Consider the following 22816-nt stretch of genomic DNA (forward strand, 5'->3'; position numbering starts at 1 on the left):
GATCCATATTGTTGAATCATATCCTTGTGTAAACAGGATCTTGCATTTGAGGCCATAAGTTTGAAGTAAATTTTTTTGTATCTGCTCTTAGTAGTTCATGTAGATTCTTTCAAGTGTTTGAATGGTGCTAGTAGGAAGGCAGATCTGAATTTCCTTTACTTCTTCACACATGACGCTAAGGTATTTTTTTTGATGATTCAAGTAGAACATATATATTATCAATCAAATTTGAAGCTGTTTATCTATGTCCTTTGGAGTAGATATAAAGTTCAGCAAGTTCTATACTTGTGCTCGAATATGCTAGATGAAATAGGTCTCTTTTTGCTTCGAAATAAAGATGGTTGAGCTAGACTTGTATGTAATGATTTAATCACTTCTACATGTTTTCTTATAATTTTCTAGTCAATATCCTTGGATAGAGAGGGTCGAATTGGAAGTTCTAAATTTTGTTGATTATGTCTTATTTAAAGGACAAGTATATTGAGGATATTTGAAGCTTCTTTTTCCATGCATTGTGTAGCTTCACTCTTCGAGATGAGTTGTGGTGAGATATCAAATACTACCTTGTTGGTGGTAGAGCAATAAGTATTTTTATGTTATTCAATTGCTTTGTTGTAGTGTGCATGTACTCTAAACTTCTTTAGACAATGAGTAACTTCGTATTCAAGTTTTATGCACTTTGAGCATTGTTGGAGAAGACCTTCATATTCCACTGGTATTTCCATTTCTTCAAAAAAGAAAGATATTGAATGAATGATCAACAAATGAATTGATTTGATCTCTAAAACCAATATACACAATCTAAGTATAGATGACTTTTTCAAACATTCTTCTTGGATACCTAATGAAACAACCTCTCCAATTTGGGAGCATACCAAACTTAGTACTTTGTAGAATATATCATCAAGTTTAGAGAAACAAATCTAAAGTAGTATTTTGATACTAATAGGCATGAGGGGATAAAATTAGGATCTCTATGGATATAAATAGATAAGATAGTTACCAAAATTGAGAGGGCTTTAGGTGAAGATTACTTGTATATTAGCTTTTAGTTCAATATTTAACACAAAGTACTTTCATTGTAATAATTTGATTCTTGACATAATTATTGGAGATTTGATAAGATTGATATTGATCCTTTTTTGGAGTTCCTATTTCAAATGGTGTTTTGTTGGTACAAAATTAATAAGAGCTAATCAAGACATCATTTGTGCAACTTCATCTATGAAGGTGAGAGTTTTTTGTGAGAGGATAGGTCAAAGTTTAGGCCTAAAAGGGAATTGTATGCCTCAAATTGCCTTGGATGATTTTGTCTAAGGTGGTGGATAGGTAGGTGCATTGATATCTCCTATGCAAGGAATACCTCTAATACCTAATCTTGTACTATTCTATTGTTTTAATCTATACATCACTCTATACTAAAAAATCAACAAGAAACAATAAACAATGCTTCAAACAAAATTAAGATTATTGGAACTTCTTGAAAAATACTTGGATTTTGCGTTCTTTGGTTCTTTGAATGTGTAAATGTTATCCTTTGCCCATTCTTGCACTCTCAACCTCTTTTGCATAGCAATTAGTCAACAAACACCCTGTTGTGGTCCTAGAGGGGACCCCAACTGTGGGCCACCGTGCCTAGACGTGCCCATATAATATGGAGCGACCTCATTTTGTCATGTCAAACATCTTTCTTCACCTGCAGCTAATCTATTAGTTTATATTTTGTCAAGGATGGATTCATGCCTTCAAAAGCAACAACAAAGGTGTTGGAACTATATGTGACTATATTTGACAGACATGCATTGCAAACGTACCCTGTTCCTGGGACAGATGCCTGTGCGAAGCTGGGGGCAATGCAGCCGGGCTCTGTACAAGCAAAGCAAGCATGCTTCGCTTGCACTGTTAACCCGGGCAGTTTCACGAATCAGTTGAAGTTACATCTCCTTGTACCGTACGTGTCTCCAGCTATGTCCAACCAGTCATCAAAAAACACATTCTTTCGCTGCATTATTTTGCGTCAACCAACAATGGTGTTGCCAGTGCACAGAACAATGGTGTTGCCAGTGCACAGAACAATGCAGAGAATGGCCACAAATTACGCAACTTTTATTGTGAAACTTAGTCGTTACTAATGATTTTGCTTAAAGCTGTACTGTGTTCCTACCATGTCCAGCCCATCTGCAGGACAATTTGTTGACGTTTCTAATTGCTCTTTGGCCTGTTACCTGTCAGTTTATGCAGTTTCTTGCTGTGTATTAAACCCTGGACACAAGGAAGCCCCACTTCTACTCAAAGTACCACAAAACAAGTGACCTAACAGTTGTTCAAGGATAGAGGAACCGCGGACCATACTTTGTCTATCGTTCGAAGCGATGATAATCTTCTCTTCAAGCGGATCTGAGTGGACAAACCAAGGCAAATTTGATCCCACAACCACGCACACTTATACCAAATATGGCTTAATTGTCCTTCGTTGCAAGAGTCATCATTCAATGTTCTGAAATGAACAGTTGCTTTTTGGTGCTCTTCGCGAGTTTCAAAGGCTCGTGTGTCGTCTGCTTGCTTCATAGAAAAGAAAGAAAGAGAAAAAAGAGAAGAGAAAAGAGCAGGATAAAGCTCAAGTGCATTCGGGTATTTTATCGCCATCAACTTGGTGTACAGGTGGGCACCATAGATCTTCGTCTATCAGTCGGAGTGTCAGAGGGGGAAAGCTTGTGGGACCTGCTTATTGGCTTAGCGTCAATAATAGTGCATTAATAAAGGAATTGGCAGTGCACACATGGATGCACAGGCGGCTGCGGCCTAATTCCACTTCCAGTAGGTCAAAGCCCTCCGATCAATTCAATTCACAGCTGGTTGCAGCTACTCGAAGTTATGCCCACACTGCAGGGCATGAATGGAAGTTATCTGAAATAGTTGGTTCAATATTCGATTGGCAGCCCAGTGCGGGGAAGACTCCTCGACTCTTTAACTGGGAATGCTATGCCGACGGAGACTATCAATCAAATCAGTTAGTGAAGGGTAGGTGATCAATTCTTCAACAGAGGTTGTGAATGAAAGGGTTCAGCAAAGGAAGAGAGGCCTATGGCGTAGTGACAAGGAGAAAGGAGTGATTGCTTTGGTGGTTTGCTGCTCATGGACGTGACACCTCAATGCCTGAGACTTGGAGAGAGACAGATGTATGTATGTGCGTGTGTGTGTGTGCAAGGTTGCGAGATTTTGTTGCGAAGAATAGCGGGCAAAGAGTCAACCGGGGCGGCGGGGGGATCCGTGAGGGCAGGGTAGAGTTATGGCTTCCAGAGATTTGGTTGAGGATTCAAGAATCACTGTTGTTCAAGTCGTCGCCGGAGAATCCCACACTCTCGCTCTCACAGGTGTACTACCGCTCCATATTTCTCCGTATTCTGCATACACCCAGCATTGTGAATCTTGAATAGTGCTCCCCTCGATATACCTTGGAGTTTTTCCCCCGACCTTGTTTACTGGATGTTTATACTTGTTCTTGGCAGTCCACAGTGCCACTAGCAACGAGAATCTTCCAACATAGATAGAATGTGCAATTCCTTGAGAGGCTCGCTGAATCTAACATCGCATTAAGGTAGTTATTCTGAGCATCTAGACAAGAACAGAATGTAAGTGGGCTGCGTAAAACCTCTGCCAACGAACCGCGGTAGTGAGACTTTTTTTCTACATCTCGACATGTCGGTGCAAGCATTCGTCGGGTAATGCATTGCTCATAACACCTTCAAAACCGAAGTGTGTACACTCTGGCCTTGTGCTCACATTCGCCCTTGAAATTCTGACGTCGATTTGCACAGCCAGTAGAATCTGCGCCGTGCAGCCTTACTTCTCTCTTCAGATTGCCTGGGATTCTTATGATAGCACACAGGTATTGATGATTGACATTTCCTAGTGATTTTGTTGTTGCAGCTGTGGGGAGTGTGTACTCATGGGGACGAGGCTTGTTCGGGAAACTGAGGGTGGGCGCCTCCCAAGACGAGCTCATCCCCACCTACATCTCTATCGGGTCGGACCCTGACGAGGAAGACAGTGCCGGGAGGTTCCATTTTAGTAGAGAGGATAACTATCCGCGAGTCAGTCACCTGCGTGACAAAGACAAAGAAGAAGGGGTTGTGAAGAAAGTCACCCAAGTCGCAGCAGGGGCGTACCATAACCTCGTGTTGACAGCGGACGGGTCGATGTGGTCATGGGGTTACAATGCCTGTATCCAGCTCACTCAGTGTTCCTCTCCCCTTTGCGCATTCCTTCGCTATGAGTTTTTTTAACAAACTTAGTATTTTTGTGAGTATGTGGAGCATTTTTGTGAGTTTAGCACTGGACACCTCTCTCAGTGCTTGTTCCTTAACTAATACATGGACGGTCAGCTTGGTCGCGAAAAGACCGCATCGCAGCCCTCTCCGATTATCTTTGGTAATTCCCGAGACTCGGCCGAAGAGGTTCGCCGAGGCGGGACTGTTTTCTTCAAGAGCGGGGCAAAACTCAGAACTCTTCATGACGAGCGCAAACCGCCCAAGGTCAATTCGCTGGACCCAATTTTTATCAGAGACCTAGTTGCACGCATGGTTATATGTTTGTTGATTGACTCATGGACTGAAATTTGAGTCACCATTTTGGCGCAGATTGTGCTGGTGGCAGCCGGAGGCATGATGTCCAGCGCTATAGATGTAGACGGTGCTCTCTGGCTGTGGGGCGCTGTGCCGAATCCTTCGGAGTTCGCTGACAGTCACTGCAGGAATAGCTTCTCGATCACTAACATTGAGAAGCCTGAGAGGGTAAGGGGACTTTTGGGGCTTAGGGTTTATCGAGTAGCATGCGGGAACGAACACATCATAGCAGTCGTGGAAGGAAGAGACAATGTCGATCCAGACTGCTACGCCTGGGGTAACAACCAATTTGGTCAGCTAGGACTCGGGGACTTCAGAGACAGGTCATATCCTCAGGTGGTGAAAGCTCTTGCTGCATCCGTCGTTGGCCCCATCCTGGACCTTGCTTGCGGGGCGTTTCACACTGCGATTCTCGCTGGGAAGGATGATCAGCCCACTGACCTACTGCAGGAGCCGAATTCACCTACTCGAAGTAGACACAATAAGCTAGGCCGGGATGTCATTCAAGATTCGACTCCCAAACATTATTTCTTCAGAACTCACCAACCGATGGCCGAGCAACTAGAATCTCTACGAAATATAGGCTCTCCGAAACCTCGCGTGAGACAGGATAGTGAAACGAGCTCCTCTCTGAAGTCGACGGCCTTGGGGTCCTCGCGTATGTCCTCCAGTCGCAGTCTAGCGCAGTACGCAGTCAGCAGTAGGTCCAAGGAAAGCTTCACCTTGGAAGGGCGGATCTCTGTCTGCTGGACATTCGGACAAGGAGAGAATGGACAATTAGGACAAGGCACTAAGGAGAGTCAAGCCCTGCCTGCTCCTGTTGAAGGACTTCCAAACGAGCGCCTCACAACGGTCGCGTGTGGACTCTTCCACACTGCTGTAGTAACTGAAACCGGCGACGTTTGGGTATGGGGAATGGAGGGAGGGCTAGGTTTGTGCCCGAATATTGGACCCCCTGGTTCGCGAAGTGGCGATGCCGTCTTCCCTGTTCGAGTATTTGGGGAGAGCTCTGGAACTTGCAATCCCGTCTCTGGATCCAAAGGCATCACGTGCGGGGCAGCGCATACTGTGACCCTGTCTAACGGGGGTAAAGATATCTGGGCGTGGGGGCGAGGTCAGAATGGAGTTCTTGGTGTTGGACACACTTCCGACTGCTGGTTCCCGTGTCCAGTATTGTGGCCGCCGGTCTCGTTAGCACCGTGGTCTGGGGAATCCAAAGGTCCCCCACAAATGGATGCTTCGCATTCAATAGGTTTTGACTACCTGCGGCCAAGCCGAGATTCGAAGAAGTCGGGCCCTATGGACCAAGCGGACCCCGTCAAGTCTAGTGTTAAACAAACAGGAACAGGTTGGAATATTCTTGTCCCTCCCTTTTTGAAGATTTTATCGGTGATACTCAATAGTGCATCTATCCCTTACATTTGCTGAACACTCTCATGATTTTAGTTTCATGGTTAACACCTTGGCAGTCACGAATACCAAGAGGTTTGAACAGTCGGTAGAGAATCCAGTAGCATCAGAAGAAGAGACACTGAAGACTCTTCAGAAGGAGCTGGTTGAAGTGCGGCGGTACGCGGAGAGCCTCCATGCAGCCGTCTACGGGGAGGTAGAAGCTTTCTCTACTCATCAACCCGGAGTTCTTCTCTCCTCCAACGAGGACCGCAGCGATTACGGAAGCTCCGGTAATGGGCAAGCCAGCAGTAGCACCACGATTCAGAAGAGTGCTCTTCAGGATTGGGAGCGCCGCTTGGAAGCAGCATCTGACGCAGATCTGGTATTACCATAATCACAATTCTCGCTGGGCTGTACTTATTTTTCTTCCATGTTTATCCGCTTCACAATCGATCCCATCTGCCACCAACCAAAGCAGATTAAGCAATTGGTAGTTTTTGTACCTGCAGATACGGTTGGATCAATATTACAGAAGTATGCGACTCCGATTGAAGGAAATCTTGTTTGGAAGGAGGACGGATGAGTGGTGTCGACGATGCATGGCCGCGATGAATTCTTCCGGTATCCCCGTGGAACCACCAACCATGCGGGAGATTTACTCGACAACAAGCACGTCTTCCACGGATGGGCCAGGAGAGGTGGCCATCAGTAAGTCCGGCATCCATGGTAACAGAGATGAGCTGCTTCCGGCAGCAGCTGTGTCGGCTTCCATCGCCGAGTTCCGGTTGTTAACAGGTCGACCAAGATAAAAATAATAAATAAATAAACGGAAGCAATTGAATTAATCGAGGCAGTTGGTCCCATTTGTAGTTGTATACAGATATGCGAAGAGTGCGAGAAGTTGATGCTTGTAGATATTCCCAAAAATGTACCATCAGAAGAGAGAATAGCATTTCATTCCTGTTGCGCAAATTCGATGTCGAAATTGCTGGCAGAGACATCAAACTGAGAAGTTTGATCTCATCCGAAATCAATTACTCGAAAACATCCTAGCGACGGCTCTAACACATATATTCTGATTTATGTCTGCTTGTGCGACATTCACATTCTAGACCTTCACACTGAGTGCTCTAATATAATGAAACATCTTGTCAAGCCTTCGTTAGAGGATTGCAGACGAAGAGAATGAGGGCCCCATTTTCTACTCTGGGGCAACAGATCTGACCTCCGCCTCCCCAACGTGTGTAAGCGTTTACAGGAATGGGATTTAGCGATATCCGCTGTCAATGACTGACGATAAAATCGTGAAAAGTCGCCGACAGCACTCCGTTCACCCAAATCAAGTGGAAGAAAGAAGCTGATTGAGGAGGGACCCGAGAGCAATCGTCAAGGAAGCCTGATGATCTAATGATAGTGCTCCATTTCTGGCCCACACAACGCATTCGGAAAAGTGAAGGTAAAGGGAGCTATGCCAGCACCATATCCATGACCTCATTTGGTTGATAGCTCCACAAGCCATCGTCGAGTGCCTCCTTTGTTTTACACGGCTCTACAACGAAAGCCTCGATCTCTGAAAGCCACAATGCGAAGCACAAATGAAGGGACTTTGCACCAGTGGCCAGAGAAACTTGCAAATGAAATGGATAATAGACTTGAACGCCACTCTGAACTGAAATCTACCAGGCGGGCTAGAGCTCTTGATATTGCGGAGAATGAGAACGTTGTGAAAACAGAAGAGCAACGGCATTATCGCCCAAGCCTAGCAAGTAATCTTCAAATTTGTGGAACTGCTAACCCGGATGATACAAAATGGGAATCTCTAGCTAGCAACGACGATTGGTTGATTTATGAAATTCTCTCCCCTACAAAAATACTTCCCACAAAGTCTGATGCAGACACGGCCACAATGGCACTCAAATGGTTGTAACGAACTTCGAGTGAGGTAGTTGGGGAAGGCCAGTAAACAAAACTGTATTCGCTGGTAAGGACGGAAACAACCTACAACTTCTGCATACCAAGGACTTTGTGAAATACCGCTATCACATCTATCCTTTCTCTGCTGTACATTACTTTCGAAGATGTTGGACATGGAAAGAAGATTGGGATGAAGCGTCACCTGAAGCCTGCTTGATGGATCCGTCGAGGTAAATATTCGTTATAGTGTCTCCACCGACCTGGACAACATTTTGCAAATGCACGCAAAACTCTCCAGGAAACCCAGTTTTGCATTCGTACAAACTTGAAGACTGGCCTGAGATCGTGTACTAGAACAGTGAGACTTGCTCAGTTGGGTTCTTACAACTGGGGTTGATCTTTTTAGTTCATGACTTCGGAGCTTTGAAAATTTCATCACATCACAGGTTCTTTCAAATCTGACAATGACCATGTTATTTCAGTAGTATTAGACCATGAAAACAGTTTTTCTAGTAGGCACTCTGCTCAGATTACAAGCACACCACAAGTTGCGATATGCACAATTAGGGCTTCTTATTGGCTACGTTTCCAATCCCCATCTCAGTTCCCAATTCCCATCTAACGCAATTCCCATCCCACCCTTTGACGTGTTCGTCAATTTGTCAAACTAACCAATCAAAGGTCTCTATTTTCTTGAGTATGCATATAGCAACTTGGGGTGTGATTGTAGCATGTGCCATATATTTATCAAGTATCTATGAAAATATGGTTTATTAAAATTAAAACCTAAAAATTTACAAGCATTTAATAGGAATATTTTTATAATACTTTGGTAAAGACTTACTAAAAGTACCATAAAATGTCTTTTTGGTAAAAGACTTACAAAAAGCATAATTAATTACCAAAAAGAAATATATGAAACCAAAAAATTAAAATAAATGCTAAAAGTTATTATTTTCTAATAAAAATAACACCAAATTATATTAGAAAATGATCAATGCTTGTGAATATGAATTAGAGTACAAAATAGCTCCAAAAGACTTCTTAAATAAAAGCAGCTTTTTGGTATCTAAAAACAAAATAACCAAGATTGTGTAAAATTCATGAAATTCGTTTAAATGTTTAAGAGTCCTTTTACAAATAGAAAGAGTTTGCAAATTCTACTTGAGCTCAAAGTACAATTCAAAAATTACATATCTAAATATTTAACTCACTTCATAAAAAAAATTGATGTAACCAATTTACAAACAAGAAATTTTGCAACAATTAAAAAATTTTAAAAAATTCTTGGTTTGAAGATGTTAGTAGAAAACTGTAAATCTCTAAAGGTGAAGAATTAAACTAATGAAGAAAAATCAAATCTTTTATTGAGCCAAAGTTTAGAAAGCTCAATTTTTTTACTACAACTTGAATTGAGAATGAAAGTCACATCAATTTTTTTAATATGTAAAATAGTAGTTGAAGATTAATTATTTGTAATACTTGAAAAAATATATAATAATAAAACTGCTAAAATGTTGTAGTAATAACTAAGTACCTGTTAACTTAGTGACAGTTTTCATCAAATGTTTGGAATTCATCACTGGATTTGATTTAAATCAATATAAAAGATTAATTAAAGATTAAAACAAACCAAAAAAGTAACAATGAAATTATGCTGTATATGCTTTTTTTTTTGTAATCTTAATATATTTTATTATATTTCTATTGGTCTTTAGTAGGGAATGTGTTTTTCCTTGTAGAGAAAAATTGAAGTAAAAATGTTTAATATTTTTGTAACATAGAATTTGAGGTAAGTGCTAAGAGAAGAAGAAAAAATAAATAAATAAACAAATAAATAAATTTAAAAATAAAAAATAAAAGATCATTTTAGAACTTAGAAGTCAGAAAAAATCGAAAATATAAATTTCACATTAGCAGTAATTCCTACTTGATTAAAATATATATATATATATATATATATATATATATATTATGAAAAGAATAATAATATTTATACACTTTTAACCCTTAAATGTTACTTTTCTGATAATATAAAAATTAAAAACATAAAATGGACATATATTATATTATTGATTCCTAATGTGGCCTGTGTACCCCGAATAATTTCTGTTCTCAAAGAAAATTCTGCTTTCTTTGTTTTATTTAAAATCAACAAAAAATCATTACATTGAGGTGGTAATTTTGAATCTATTAAACTGATCTTTTGTTCAATACACGATGTAAGGGAAACAAACATGTCTTTTGTTATAATTTTACAATAGAGATGGTTGTTTGATTACTTCTTCTTCTTCTTCTTTTTTCTTTCTTTCTGTATAAACTATTTATGTATCAGGATGACTAGTTATATTATAATCTAATACTTGTACAGATTAGCTTTGCCGTTGCAGGCAAACAATGTTCTATTATATAATATATTATAGATAAATTATATGAAATTAATAAATGTTATCATTCCTTTGAGTTTTAAATGCTTTTTTTCTTTTATCTATTCTAAATTATACTTTGTCTTCTTGCACTGATTTATGATACTAATAATAGTAATAACATTGCCATAATAACATTGTAAGCTATTTTGACATACATAATCATATTTTTGTTTTGAACACATCTCCACTGTTATTGAGAAATTCAACTATTGTGCTGGAAGTTGGAATCCTACTTTAGGTTGAGTAAAACAATTTGATTGAATTAAATAGTTGAGGTCCACAGTGTGATGCGTGGAGAGGCAACGGAAGGCATTTGGTACACGAATTCTGATACTGTTCATTCACCTTGAGCTCCATTCTGGTTTACATATTCACAATAAAATCTGACGTTCAAGTTTGATGGCCAAGACTGTATATTATATAATATATTATAGATACGTTTGCATTGCAATGACCCACCTCAAGCTTGACGGCTGATAAGTTTGACCAAGTGAAGTAAAGTGAATTCTTCGAACAGAAAATTCTTAGTGCTCCCCACCTCACAAAAAGTGCACAATATCAACATTGTCTAAGCAGGGTCACAATACCAGTTGCAATGAGCATTTGCTGTCTCTCATTGGATGATACAGAGCCATGGTAAGTGCTTTGTGCCAAGTGGCCCAAGTTGACACATCAAATTCTTCACAACTTTTTTTTCTTCATGTTTATTTGGTGAATAATTTGTGTTCGATTGTTGCACAGGCATACCTATCCTTCAGCTGTATTTCAAAGGAATAAATAGAAGGCCTCAAGTGGACCACAATTTGAGGTTACTCAGCAAAGTAAAGAGCCCAAGTTTTAGGGTGAGGAAGAATACACTCTGCAAGGGAAGACCTACTTAACAGAGCAGGATGGGTGCCCTAACTGATAACACCACAACAAAAAAACGGACGTTTTTGCAAAATTTTAATGTTAGGCAAAAGGAAAGAAAAACCCATTTGCACAGGTGCATTGCATCTCGCAGATCGCAGCAGCGTGACAGCACCGCAACATACCCCCCCACAGATTTTCTGATCTCATACCCTTATCACGACATCAGCCATATTCTCCGGAATATGGAATCAGCTCAAGCACAATCCCTATCAAGCATTCATTCCAGCATGGATTGCGAAACTGTGAGGCATCGACTTAGAGACTGAAGTGCGTTGTCGCCGTCGTCGTCGTCACCGTGGAAGGATTTACCCTCCACCATCGCCTTATTTGAGGGAGTTCTGACGAGAACGAACCTGCAGTGCAAATTGGCAATATATTTGGAAGCAGCAGTGAAACCCACCTAGTTCGCCATAGCTCCTCATCGCCATCGCTCTGCTCTGGCAAGTCAAATGCGTCGCTCATGATTCTTTCCTTCCTTCTCTCGAGTTTTCAAGTTGTTTTTCTCTCGGTTATGGGCGCCAGCATAGCTACCACGAGGCCTGGGTGAATTGTCCACTGCTGGATGCCCTGTTCCCCTGGTTATCATCGTCGCCACCTTGCTATCCTTCTATATTATCTGTGTCTACACCCGCGCTAAATTCTCGTCAGATTTTTGGTATTTTGATACACTCACGAAATCCCACTGCCACCCAGATTCGATTCTGCGCGGATTTGGAGTTCTGGAGGGTAGGAATAGCGATGGGCGACAAGATTGGGCACGGAGAGTGCTGAATTGAAACTGTGTTTTTCCGCCAAGAAGAATTACGAGAGAGGTGGGTTTTGTGGGAGATTGGTACAGCCGATAACCCTGAGGAAGTGGACGAGTCGATGGTGTTCGTAGTCTGCACAGCGCCAGAGCGAATCTTCTTCTTCTTTTGTTTCGTAGTTTTAGGTTGAGGCAATTCAATCATGAAGATAAAGGATACCGCAGTGGATATCCTGCGGCAAGCATTCATGTCTAGAGAGGACTACGATGAACTGCGGGAAGAGGAGAAAGTGTGGAGGAAGCTGCAAAAGCCATTGTGTATGGTAGCATTTACAGTCGTGTGGACAGCAGTGGTGATTGCGATGATGATCATGGTGTATGTAGTGTTTGAAGTCAGTGACCAGAAGTACCCGTTTTGCCAGAAAAGACGCCTGCCTTCCTACAATTTGGCTGGTGATGCCTCTGATCGTGGTGATCTTCCTTCTTATGTGTACACCGAGGAAGAAGCTGTCGATGCTTTCTGGATGGTCGCGTTTCTTCCAACCTCGGTCGTTTATGTCTTCTCCATCATCTACTTATTTGCAGGTGAGCATTCTTGGCCGCTGAACTTGGAACATTTGAACCAGAAGAGTGGATTAAGCTTGTTGCCAGCCATCTGTGTTGTTGAATTTTGAATTCTGAATTGACATCTCGACATGTCAAATGAATATTCATTAGTTTTTGGTAAATTCGATACATATTCAGCTGTTCTTTCGGGACTTTTAATTAGTTATTGTTAATTTCTCCTCAGTGAAAGACTTCGGTCATACCCATGAAGTGAATTGTTCAGTCTCCTTCCGAGAGTTCACAAGTGGTGTGTCAATCGAGCACTGGATGTCTTTTCCATTTGCACAATCCATCCTCAAGAGCCGTGAGTGATTTTAAGGTTCAGGAGACATAGTGTTTATACGTGAGATTTTCGATGTAGAAATAATAACTGCTGAGAAATTTATGCGTAATTTCTGCTCCCTCAACCAAGAAATTGATTTGTAAAGGAATATGCACAGTTTTCTGGTTCTTCATTGTTAGTTTTAAGTATTTTTAGCTTGTCCTGGCTTCAGATTACTGTCTCATTGGCTAATCAATTGGAATGATAGACTCTGTAACCATTGCCATCTTTTGCTTTAGAAGAAGTCTGTGCAACAAGAGTGAGGAGCGTTTGGTAGTGCCTGTTGATCTCTGACGCTACCATTTGCCTTTCCAGATAGTTTATTTGCAATTCTGTTCATTTTTAGACGTTTCCTCCTAGCTAGAATGGTCATGGATGAGTAAGATCATGAACCCATGTTGAATTTTTTAAGTCAAATTCAGATCTCTAGTAAAAACACCTCGGTTTTGTTGTAATTCTTAAGCGTGACAAGAACCCGACAATGTTAAGTAGAGAATCGTTTCTTCGCTTGGAAAGTTGGCATGTTGATTGTTGAGAAATTGACACCCAGGAGCACCATGTTAAAATTTCCTAGAATCGTTTTCTTGCAGGAATTTCAGTGGCCTATACAGCTCCGCAAAGGCATGGTTGCTTGAAAGTTGTGGAGAATGACTGTTGTGCATCAAGGCGAGGTGTGTAAAGCCCACCAGTCTTGCATCTTCTTGCACAATCCATGTTTCCGCTGCTTGCTGCATTATTGACTGTTTTATAGTCAAGAACCATGACAACCTCAATAGAGAAGAACTGAAGACTTTTGTTAACATACTAGTTTTTCTTGTGTTGGCTGGTTCGCAGGTGGTGTGCGTTGTCTATCAATGCTCAATGTAGCATTCATGATAACTTACGTGTTCCTTTCCGTATTCTTGGGCATCTTCACTTTGGGATTGGGCACTTCATGCTCCATTGCGCTGTTCTGGTGTTATGAAGTGACATGCTGGTGCCTCGTCATCCTTTTAGGCGCCACTGCTTTCTTTCTACAGAGAAAGGCTGCAGTAATAATGGACGCTGGCGAATACTATGGTCACCACGAGAGGGGCGTTGAGCTGCTGGAAGCTATTGCCATCACTCCTGAGATGGAGGGTCTTATTGCAGCTGGATTCAAGTCTTGGATGGGGCCAGCCGACGCTATTCTCTCGGACGATGAAGAGAGTGGAACTCACCGTGTTCATGATGGTCTAGACGTGGATGGTGTTTGGGAGGGTGATGCCACCGAGTATGTCGAAGCTCCTGATTATCTGCCGCGGTCAACAATAGGCTGACAACACAAGAATCATCATCATTATCATCATCAATCATACAAAACACTGTGGTTGGAGCTTACAACGTTCTCATCAAGTTGGGCTTTTTTCTAAGCTTCTGTGACGCAAGAGTCACCATGAAGTGGCGTAACTCATGCAATTGATAGGGGGTTTGGACTATATCGACAGTTTTGGAGTGTATAGCAGCAATGACAGGACCCATCCACCTCAAACAGGCTTTTGGGAATCTTAGCAAACATAGAGATGAAAGTGGCTGGCTTCAAGGTAGGAGATGGGTTTTTGGGAATCCTGACTGAAAAATTAGACGTTGAAGGCATCCATATAGTGTGAAGCACAGGATAGTCTCAGCAGCGTCGCTGTGTTTTATATCGTTGGTATTATTCTAACTTGCAGTTATTACTTCCATGCCTTTCTATCACTTAGCCTTGTGAGCCTGGTTAACAAACATCCTTGTGTCTGGGTTGCTCCATCATAACGTGATTTGAACGATGTTTATCATTGTATTCTACACATGTTTCCAATCACACTATAAGATGCGTAGAGAAGTCATTCAATTACCTTCTCTACCATAGTTCCAGTTACCATGATCCTTGCATTGCAAAGCACATTTTCAAAGTCCCTCTCGATATTTTTTCTCATGTACTTTGCCAACAATGTTGCCTCGGGGAAAGGTTCGAAATAAGGTCCCACAATGAAATTCTTGATCACATTATATAAGTTCTCTGAAATCATCTGTTGAAATTTTGATGGTTTTTTATTTTATTTCATGATGAACATAAATCAATTTGCAATAATCCTCAGAAATCACCAAAGTGCAAAATTTGGGACTTATTAATAAATGAGAAATGATAATATATATATATATATATATATATATATGTTATTTTCAAGAATGACTTTAACAAATCATCAGTGATGAAAGATTAAATACTTGACATGTATATATATATATATATATATATATGTATGTATGTATTTGAGAAATCGTATCTGTAAAAACTAATCTAGAGGAAAAAAAGAATTAAATGACTTGTAGATTAAATAATAAGAAAAAAAATCTAAAAAATGATGTTTCACCATGATAAATTTAATTGTGCAATTAGAGTTTATAACCTTGATTTCTCATAAAAGTCTTATATTATTTCTTGTATATTAGTTGTGATTATAATATACAATTAAATAATCTCATTCAATTTACCATCCATTCAATATTTCAATATTTTAATAACATTTAAAAGTATAAAGATTTAAAAAGAAGAGAGAAAAAAGAAAAAAATAATAATTCTATAAAATTTTCATTATCACCTCCAATTTTAAAGCATATAAAGACATACACTTCTAACAACCTAATGCTATATACAGAGAGGTAATAAAATGTTGAAAACAAAACTTGACATATAAAGTAATAAGATTTTTCTATAGAATAAATAAAAAACCAACAAAAATTAACACATTAGCAAAATAAGTATAATGGACATAAAAACAAAATTGGCTTGTGGAATGTTTCAGAAGTTTTTCTAAAGAAAATTGGTTTGTTTTCTATTTAAAGAAATATAGTGTGTCAAAGGTTACAAACTAATAATGGCTTTTATTGGATAGTTTTTTTTTAAAAAATAATTATATCACCTTTTTTAAGAAAATAATAAAATTTATTGTTTTTAAATTATAAAAATATGTATTTAAAAATCTTATTACTTTTTATGTCAAGTTGTGTTTTCAACATTTTAAAACACTACACTTCAAAACTTATAAAAACTTCAACATTTTCAAAACTCAACATTTTTATAACTTGTGAAGACCATATATAAATAGGAGAAGAATAGAATGGGAACAATTATATTTTTGGAAAATTTTAAATAATTATGTGAGCTTTGTTTAATACCCTCATGCCACCTTTGTTCAATACCTTTCAAACCATTTGATTAAATAAATCTTTTTATTGGAATTAAAAAAACTACTGAAAAATATTGAATGGGTGGTAAATTGCAGTGGTGTAAGCAAAAAACTATGGTAGCATAAGCAATACTCTATTTTTTTTATTCAAATTACCAAATAAAATATCTATTTTATTTTTAGAAATTTTGTATTATTTACAATGTAGATTTTTTGTTTGTATTGGACTTTCAAAAGTCTAAGATTATTATTGTCTTTAATATTTATTTAAAATTTTTATACTTCTAATTTAGAGTATTATTCTATTGGTGATTGAACCCTTAACAAATGTGGTGCATTTTATCCTAATTAGAAAATAAATAACATGTAAGAAGGACAAGGATTTATACAAAATAATATTTCTAAAAGTGTACAATACTTGTCAAATGAATCAAATTACTGTACAATAGTTTGAAAAATATATTAAGCTTTGAATTAAAAATTATTTATCAATTACTTATATGTAATTGCTTTGTTAGAAATTGATCGAAATCAAAAGGGTTGTTCTAAAAAATATCATAGTTCTTTGGAGAATTGATAAGATTTTTTAGGTTTACAAAACATTCCTTTGGAATTTTGTGGGTTTTTACTAAATAAATATTTAAATAGTTTTTTACTGTAAAAATATACAATTTCAAAATATAAAATAACATCTTAACCTAAATTTAGAGAGATATTAAATACTGAAATTTGGAGTTTTTTTCTGTATGACAATATCAAATTGGTTCAGAAATGAGTTTTTACTTTCAGTTTAGTTTTAAATGACTACAAAATATTACTTTTATATTTACAATATGGAACAATGACTGTTCCTTCTATGAAAATAAAAACGATTTTAATTTCTTTTTTATGATAAGGTTTTATTATTCACTTTTTGTAATACAAAAGAGCTTTACGTTACAAATTCTTTTACAATATTAATTATACCTTCTTTTTTTTGTAAAGCTTTAATTATTATCATTATATATTTTAGGATAAAAATATCATAAGAAAATTGTATGTCAAAATAATTAAATACTTGGAAGGATTATTTATTCAATTACAGGATTTTTAATTTTTTTATGCATGGTAAAAAGCATTGTTTTAATGGATTCACTGTCTCTTTATGTATGATTGTCCTATAATATCCCTGAAACTCATTGCAAGTAGTTAAGAGTCAATATGGATTCATTGTGCAGAGGCAAAAAAAGGACCAAAAGGAGCCTTTGATTAATGGCACCTGAAGAACAAAAAGTGGGCTCTGATCTGACCCCACATTTTGTGAATTCCCCTGATGAGGCAATTTTAATGTTAATCCAAAGCAAGAAAATTAAAACTTCTAAGAACATTGTTATCTTTTCTCATTAATATTATTCTAGTTATTTGCCTCACTCTCTCTCTCTCTCTCATTGTCTGGGCCCAATACATGCACAAATAACTATACAAAACATGAATAAATGAATGAATGAATGAATGAGTAAAGGTTCAACTACGGGGAAATCTTCGAAAATTCTGTGGTACACACAAGTAGTGCCTTGCTTTCCCTATAACCAGGATGAATGGAGACTGCTCCCCCACCCACCTTCTTCTTCTATTATTATTAATATTAATATTAACATAATAATAATAATAATAATAATAATGAAATCAATGAATCCAAGAATTTTGGCAAGGAGAGCACCAAATGTTACTTTATGGAAACTCTAACCATGTGAATAAAGGGGCAATTTAGAAACAACACACAGATTGAAAAAGATGGCTTATGTCCTCAATTCTATCAATAGCATTCTATCCCATGTATGAATTGTTGTGTACATTATTGTGCAAATTATTGTGTAAATTACATAAATAAAAATTTCAATAATAATTGATATTCTATTTATATTATGATTGATTTTTAAAATATATATATTAAACATGTTTTCTATTCAACATTAAGTAATATACTTACAAGGCCTTGTTTAATAAATACTGCATAGAATTATAATTGTTGTGCAATGTTTTTAATATTTTTTTATAATTTTTTATCAATATTAGTTTATAATTCTTGCATGGAAAAGATTTTTAATTGGGAAATTAAAATTTAATCTAAATAATGAGATAAAAAAATAATTTCATAAAGATATTTAGAATAGAGACAAAAATAATTTTAAATAAATAGTGATTTAGTTAAAAATGACCAAGAATATTACAATTAGATAGGATTTTTACAATTTGAAGCTTTAAATCATGTGACTTCTTCAATTAGTTCTTTTTTAATCTACTCCTTTATTTAGTATTTTTTATTCATAATTTAATATAATTTTTTCTATGAAGGTATAAATTTATTTTAAAATATTAGTCTTTACTATGTACTAATAATCTATTATTTAGCATAGGTTATATAATATCTATAATACTTCAAAGTTATGCAAATAAACCTAATTAATAAGTTATACTAAATACCTTTATTACTTAAGTAATAGAAGTCAATATAAATTAATACGAGTAGGTAGAAACATGTTTGGTAGATAATTATTTTTTTAAAAGGTTTAAAGAAATTTATTGGATGCAAATTAGATATTATAGATTTTTATAAATATGTCTTGTGGCTATTGAAACTTCTTCTGTAAGAGTCATATTTATAGCAAATACATTAGAAGAAACTTACAACTTGATACTTTAGCTATAAGACTTGTAATTCTTAAGAAGCTTCTACAAGACCTTCTTAATAGCTAGTATATATAGAAATAAGGTTGAGGCCATTTTTATTCTTATTAATAATTTTTTTATGTTTCAATCTTAGTTTCAAATTTTATAGATTCTTTACAATTGATAATTGTTATTATAGCTTTTTTCTATCTTGTATTTAGCTGTCATTTTTTAATTTTTTTTCTTTTAGTAAAAAAAGTGTATAAATCCTTCTAAAAGTCTTGTCTTGATATATCTTTGTATCAAGGATACGAGTTATAATAAAATTCTAAAAAAGTAAAAACAAATACTCTTGCAATACTCAAAATAAAAAAATTGACAAATTCAAGATAGATGTAAGATGGAAATTAAAATAACTATTGTCAAATATAAAGAAATTAGAGATTCTTAAATTAAAATAAGAATACAAGAAAAGTATTGATAAGATTAAGAGAGATCTCATTATTACCTTTATATATACTATCTAATTAAAGAGCTATGTGGTAATATTCTATAGATCATTTAATACATATGTAACTTTTGAAATATGTTTATAATTTGCAAAGTAAGTCTCACATATTTTTTATATAACCATCTTATAAAATAATTAGCAAATATAAAAATCATATAAAAAAACTTATAAAATAAGCGATAAACATATGTGATATAAGACCAACTTGTTGGCAAAGTTGTCAACCTATCAATCATTTATAAATACTTGTAAAGTCAAATCTACATCTACAAAGCTTCTAAAAAGATTTTCCATAAGATTTTATAAAATTTGCTTATTTTTATTTCCACGTGATTTTTTTTATTTTAATAATTACTACTTCTAATATTAATATCCATGATATTATATCTCTCTCTTTATTTCTTTCCATGAATGAGCTCTACAAAAAGAAATGATCACATATTTAAAAACTTTAAGATACAATAAATCATATTATTTTCATATTTTGTTCTTTATTCTTTTTAAGGGTAGTTGTAATATGACAAGATATGATATTTGTATTATTTGCATATAGAGATATGTAGTTGGAATTGTTTTTGGGAAGTTTTTAGAATTGAGGTTAAGATGGTGGTTCATATGGGATCCACCATAGAACCTTCTAGAAATGCTTAGGGCAGTTATAATGGTAGAGTCCATATCTAGAATCTTCTAGAAGATGGTTGGTTATCTTGGTTGGATCTACCATTAAGAACATTCTAAAAAGTTCTAAGATAGTTGAATAAAGTATAAATAGCATTGGCTAAGGCCATTTGGACATTTAATCAGGTATAACTTCAGACTCTTTCTCTCAGTAAAGTTTGGTTGTTTTTTCTTGTTTCGTTCCATTTGATTTTGTTTGGTTCTATTTTCTTTTATTCAATTTTGACTTTCATATTTCATTCTATTTAATTACTTTTAGTTTTTTTTTAATATGCTTGGTCTTACATTTTATTGAAATCTTTCTTATTATAGAGTTGTTAAGGTTTTAGACCTTAAAGAATCCAATCCTATTTCATTAGTATGAGAGAAAATATTAGTATATTCTTTGATAGTGTATTCATGGCCACTATTTAGTTGGAAGTCAGTTGTTGTAATTACATTGGGTACTATTTTGGAGCCACAATGAGCTACTTTAAGAAGTTAGCTAGTAAGAAAAAAGGTGTTATAGTAGCAAAATTCAGCAAGGAAATTATAGCATAGGAGATATAGTAGAGCAACTCCAAATAGAGACTCAGATAAAATACCTCTTAAGCAAGATAGCTACTATACAAAGACAAATAGAAGCTTCTAAGATAAGTAAGCTGACATCTGCTAGGCTGAAATTGAATAAGCTTGACACATATTTAGGGATCTCAAGGCAAGAAGATGTATACCAATGGTTCTTTAGTATATGAAAATACCTCCAATTATTTGAGATAAATACCAATGAAGGAATTATATATGCCTCTAGTTATTTGAGATATATACCAATCATTTGGTGGCAACATCAAGCTCAAGGCTATAGAGCTCAAGGTGGATTTATTGATTTGTAGGAGTTTGAAACTAAGCTTAGGATTTAATTTCGGCCCATTAATGTGGAGAAGTTAGTATGCGATCAGTTGACTAATCTTATACAATCCAGGTCAATGTAAGATTATGTCTCTCAGTTTAAGTATTTATGTCTCCAAATTAGCAATATTTTAGAGGCAAAGATAATGGATTAATTTCTATAAGGATTGAGACTTATGGTCCACAAGAGGTGGAATTAAGAGATCTACAAACATTTGAGGAGGCAATTAGGATTGTAGAGAAGGTCAATACTATAAATTTTAGAAATTGGGGGTTCAACCTATATTAAGATAAAAAGTGAAAGGGTGAAGAAAATATCATGTTTTGAGGATCTCACTTCAAAAACATTGTAGCAAATTATCTTGGAAAAATAGATATTAGTCAAAGGGTAGAAAAATTAAAGGTGTTAATGCTGCCTATTTGCAAACTATACTTCTATTTACTTTGTAAGGCCACAAATAAGGCAAAATAAAGTAGATTAGAAAAATAAAGGATATAGGAATATGTAGGGAGGAGTAAGAAGTGCAAATTAGTAAAAATTACCTCAAGAAGACGAAAGTTGATACCCGAAGAGGACCGGTTATGAACCTGGGTCGAAATCAGACCTCGAAGCACAAAACCGTGCTCTGACGGCGACTCAAGGATTCTTTGGCAGATCGGAGAGTGGGATTTGATAGAAGATTAGATAGGGTTTCTATAGGTGTTGGTTTTGGATGATTTGGATCTGTATTGACTTTGTAATAGCTTTGCAAAATCAAGGTTTGTTTCAGATGACTTGGATTTTATGAAATAAAATAGGATTTACGTTTTGGATGATTTCAAGAGTTTTGTTATAGATCTACAAGTGAAATTTTTTATGTTTATGTTTATTATTGTGTTCAATATGTGTTATGAGTTTGAGCTCGATCTAACGGTTGAATTGAAGGATATTGAGGTTTAAGTTAGTCAAGGTCTTAGAAAGTAGAATTTTAGGTTTAGTGAGATTTTCAAGATATCTTGCAATCTACTATTTGGATTTGAGTGAAACTTATGTGAGAGGATATAAGACTTGTTTTTATATGTGTTTGAGAATTTTGAGATCAATCAAACGGTGCAAAGAAAAGATATTCGCTCTGGAAGATTGGCATCAAGGTTGGAGAAGGAGGCCAGCCAATATCCGAGCACACTTTTGAGGATATCGTCAATTTGATAACTCCGATCCTTATCAATTTTTTTTGTGCTTGTTTCTAACTTATTTTTTTAGAAGTGTGTAAAATTTGTGTTAAGATCAACGGTTTATTCATTAGTTATTGGGATTTAAATCTGTTGTAGGAATTACTTGGATTTGGTTTAGGATTTGGTTAGGATTTGGTTTGGGATTTAGGATTTGGATTAGGGTTTGATTTAGGGTTTAGGATTTGATTAGGGTTTTATTTAGGATTTAGGTTTTAGATTAGGGTTTGATTTAGGATTTAGGGTTTAATTAGGATTTGGATTAGGATTTAGGGTTTGGATTAGGATTTGGTTTAGGATTTGGTTAGGGTTTGATTTAGGATTTAGGATTTGGTTTAGGATTTGGTTAGGGTTTGATTTAGGATTTAGGATTTGGTTTAGGATTTGGTTAGGGTTTGATTTAGGGTTTAGGATTTTATTAAGATTTAAGTTTCAATTAGTTTGGCTTAAAGTTTGATTGAAGTTCAATAGGATTTTAACTAGAATTAAATTAAGATTGAATTGAGATGTATTTGAATGACATTTGTATTCTTTCTAATGTTTCTTTAAAAATTCCTATTATTTGTTTGAAATTTCTTTGGAGTTCTTTTGAATTTGATTAAGCTTGCTTAGCATTATTATAGTCTAATTAGAGCATTGTTAGTATTCTATTAGAATTAGAATTTTGTTATTGCAATTTCCATTCTTCCTTCCACAGCCAGGTGTCCGGAGCATTCTCAAGCCACACTTCACGTAATACGAC

General features: G+C 36.2%; 2 protein-coding genes and 2 long non-coding RNA genes across 5 annotated transcripts; 2 read left to right on the forward strand and 2 right to left on the reverse strand.

Annotated features, from left to right (window-relative positions):
- Nucleotides 1-3014: 3014 nt before the first annotated feature.
- LOC112284189 (uncharacterized) lies at nucleotides 3015-7069 on the forward strand. Of its 2 annotated transcripts, none has more exons than XM_024523752.3 (6): nucleotides 3015-3374; nucleotides 3931-4224; nucleotides 4386-4535; nucleotides 4641-5973; nucleotides 6095-6399; nucleotides 6527-7069. In XM_024523752.3, exons 2-6 carry the CDS (start codon nucleotides 4219-4221, stop codon nucleotides 6824-6826), a joined length of 2094 nt encoding a protein of 697 aa, XP_024379520.1. In that variant the 5' UTR covers nucleotides 3015-3374; nucleotides 3931-4218; the 3' UTR covers nucleotides 6827-7069. The 2 variants fall into 2 exon arrangements, with proteins under 2 accessions (XP_024379520.1, XP_024379519.1); XM_024523751.3 differs by having other exon boundaries at nucleotides 3152-3374; nucleotides 4378-4535.
- Nucleotides 6905-8460, reverse strand: LOC141045573 (uncharacterized). The gene is made up of 2 exons (XR_012217791.2): nucleotides 8134-8460; nucleotides 6905-7587 (listed from the first exon to the last, which is right to left on the reverse strand). It is a non-coding gene; the product is annotated as an uncharacterized LOC141045573 (long non-coding RNA).
- Nucleotides 8461-10385: 1925 nt separating this feature from the next.
- Nucleotides 10386-12954, reverse strand: LOC141045651 (uncharacterized). Its single transcript, XR_012217945.2, has 4 exons — nucleotides 12827-12954; nucleotides 11673-12694; nucleotides 10820-11118; nucleotides 10386-10718 (listed from the first exon to the last, which is right to left on the reverse strand). It is a non-coding gene; the product is annotated as an uncharacterized LOC141045651 (long non-coding RNA).
- On the forward strand, nucleotides 12221-14648 carry LOC112285019 (uncharacterized). Its single transcript, XM_024525471.3, has 3 exons — nucleotides 12221-12602; nucleotides 13536-13616; nucleotides 13780-14648. The coding sequence occupies exons 1-3, from the start codon at nucleotides 12221-12223 to the stop codon at nucleotides 14241-14243; spliced, it is 927 nt and encodes a 308-aa protein (XP_024381239.1). The 3' UTR covers nucleotides 14244-14648.
- The last annotated feature ends 8168 nt before the right edge of the window (nucleotides 14649-22816 follow it).

This window comes from Physcomitrium patens, chromosome 7 (assembly GCF_059467195.1).
Source record: "Physcomitrium patens ecotype Gransden chromosome 7, ASM5946719v1, whole genome shotgun sequence".
NCBI classification, from domain to species: Eukaryota; Viridiplantae; Streptophyta; class Bryopsida; order Funariales; family Funariaceae; genus Physcomitrium; species Physcomitrium patens.

Bases quoted from the DNA above. Each gene is read 5' to 3' on its own strand.
- LOC112284189 (XM_024523751.3), top strand. From the start codon at position 3,290: ATGGCTTCCAGAGATTTGGTTGAGGATTCAAGAATCACTGTTGTTCAA. The intron at 3,375-3,930 runs GTGTACTACCGC...TTGTTGTTGCAG, and splicing joins CCACACTCTCGCTCTCACAG to CTGTGGGGAGTGTGTACTCA. The intron at 4,536-4,640 runs GTCAATTCGCTG...ATTTTGGCGCAG, and splicing joins ACGAGCGCAAACCGCCCAAG to ATTGTGCTGGTGGCAGCCGG.
- LOC112285019 (XM_024525471.3), top strand. From the start codon at position 12,221: ATGAAGATAAAGGATACCGCAGTGGATATCCTGCGGCAAGCATTCATG. The intron at 12,603-13,535 runs GTGAGCATTCTT...GTTTTCTTGCAG, and splicing joins CATCATCTACTTATTTGCAG to GAATTTCAGTGGCCTATACA. The intron at 13,617-13,779 runs GTGTGTAAAGCC...GCTGGTTCGCAG, and splicing joins CTGTTGTGCATCAAGGCGAG to GTGGTGTGCGTTGTCTATCA.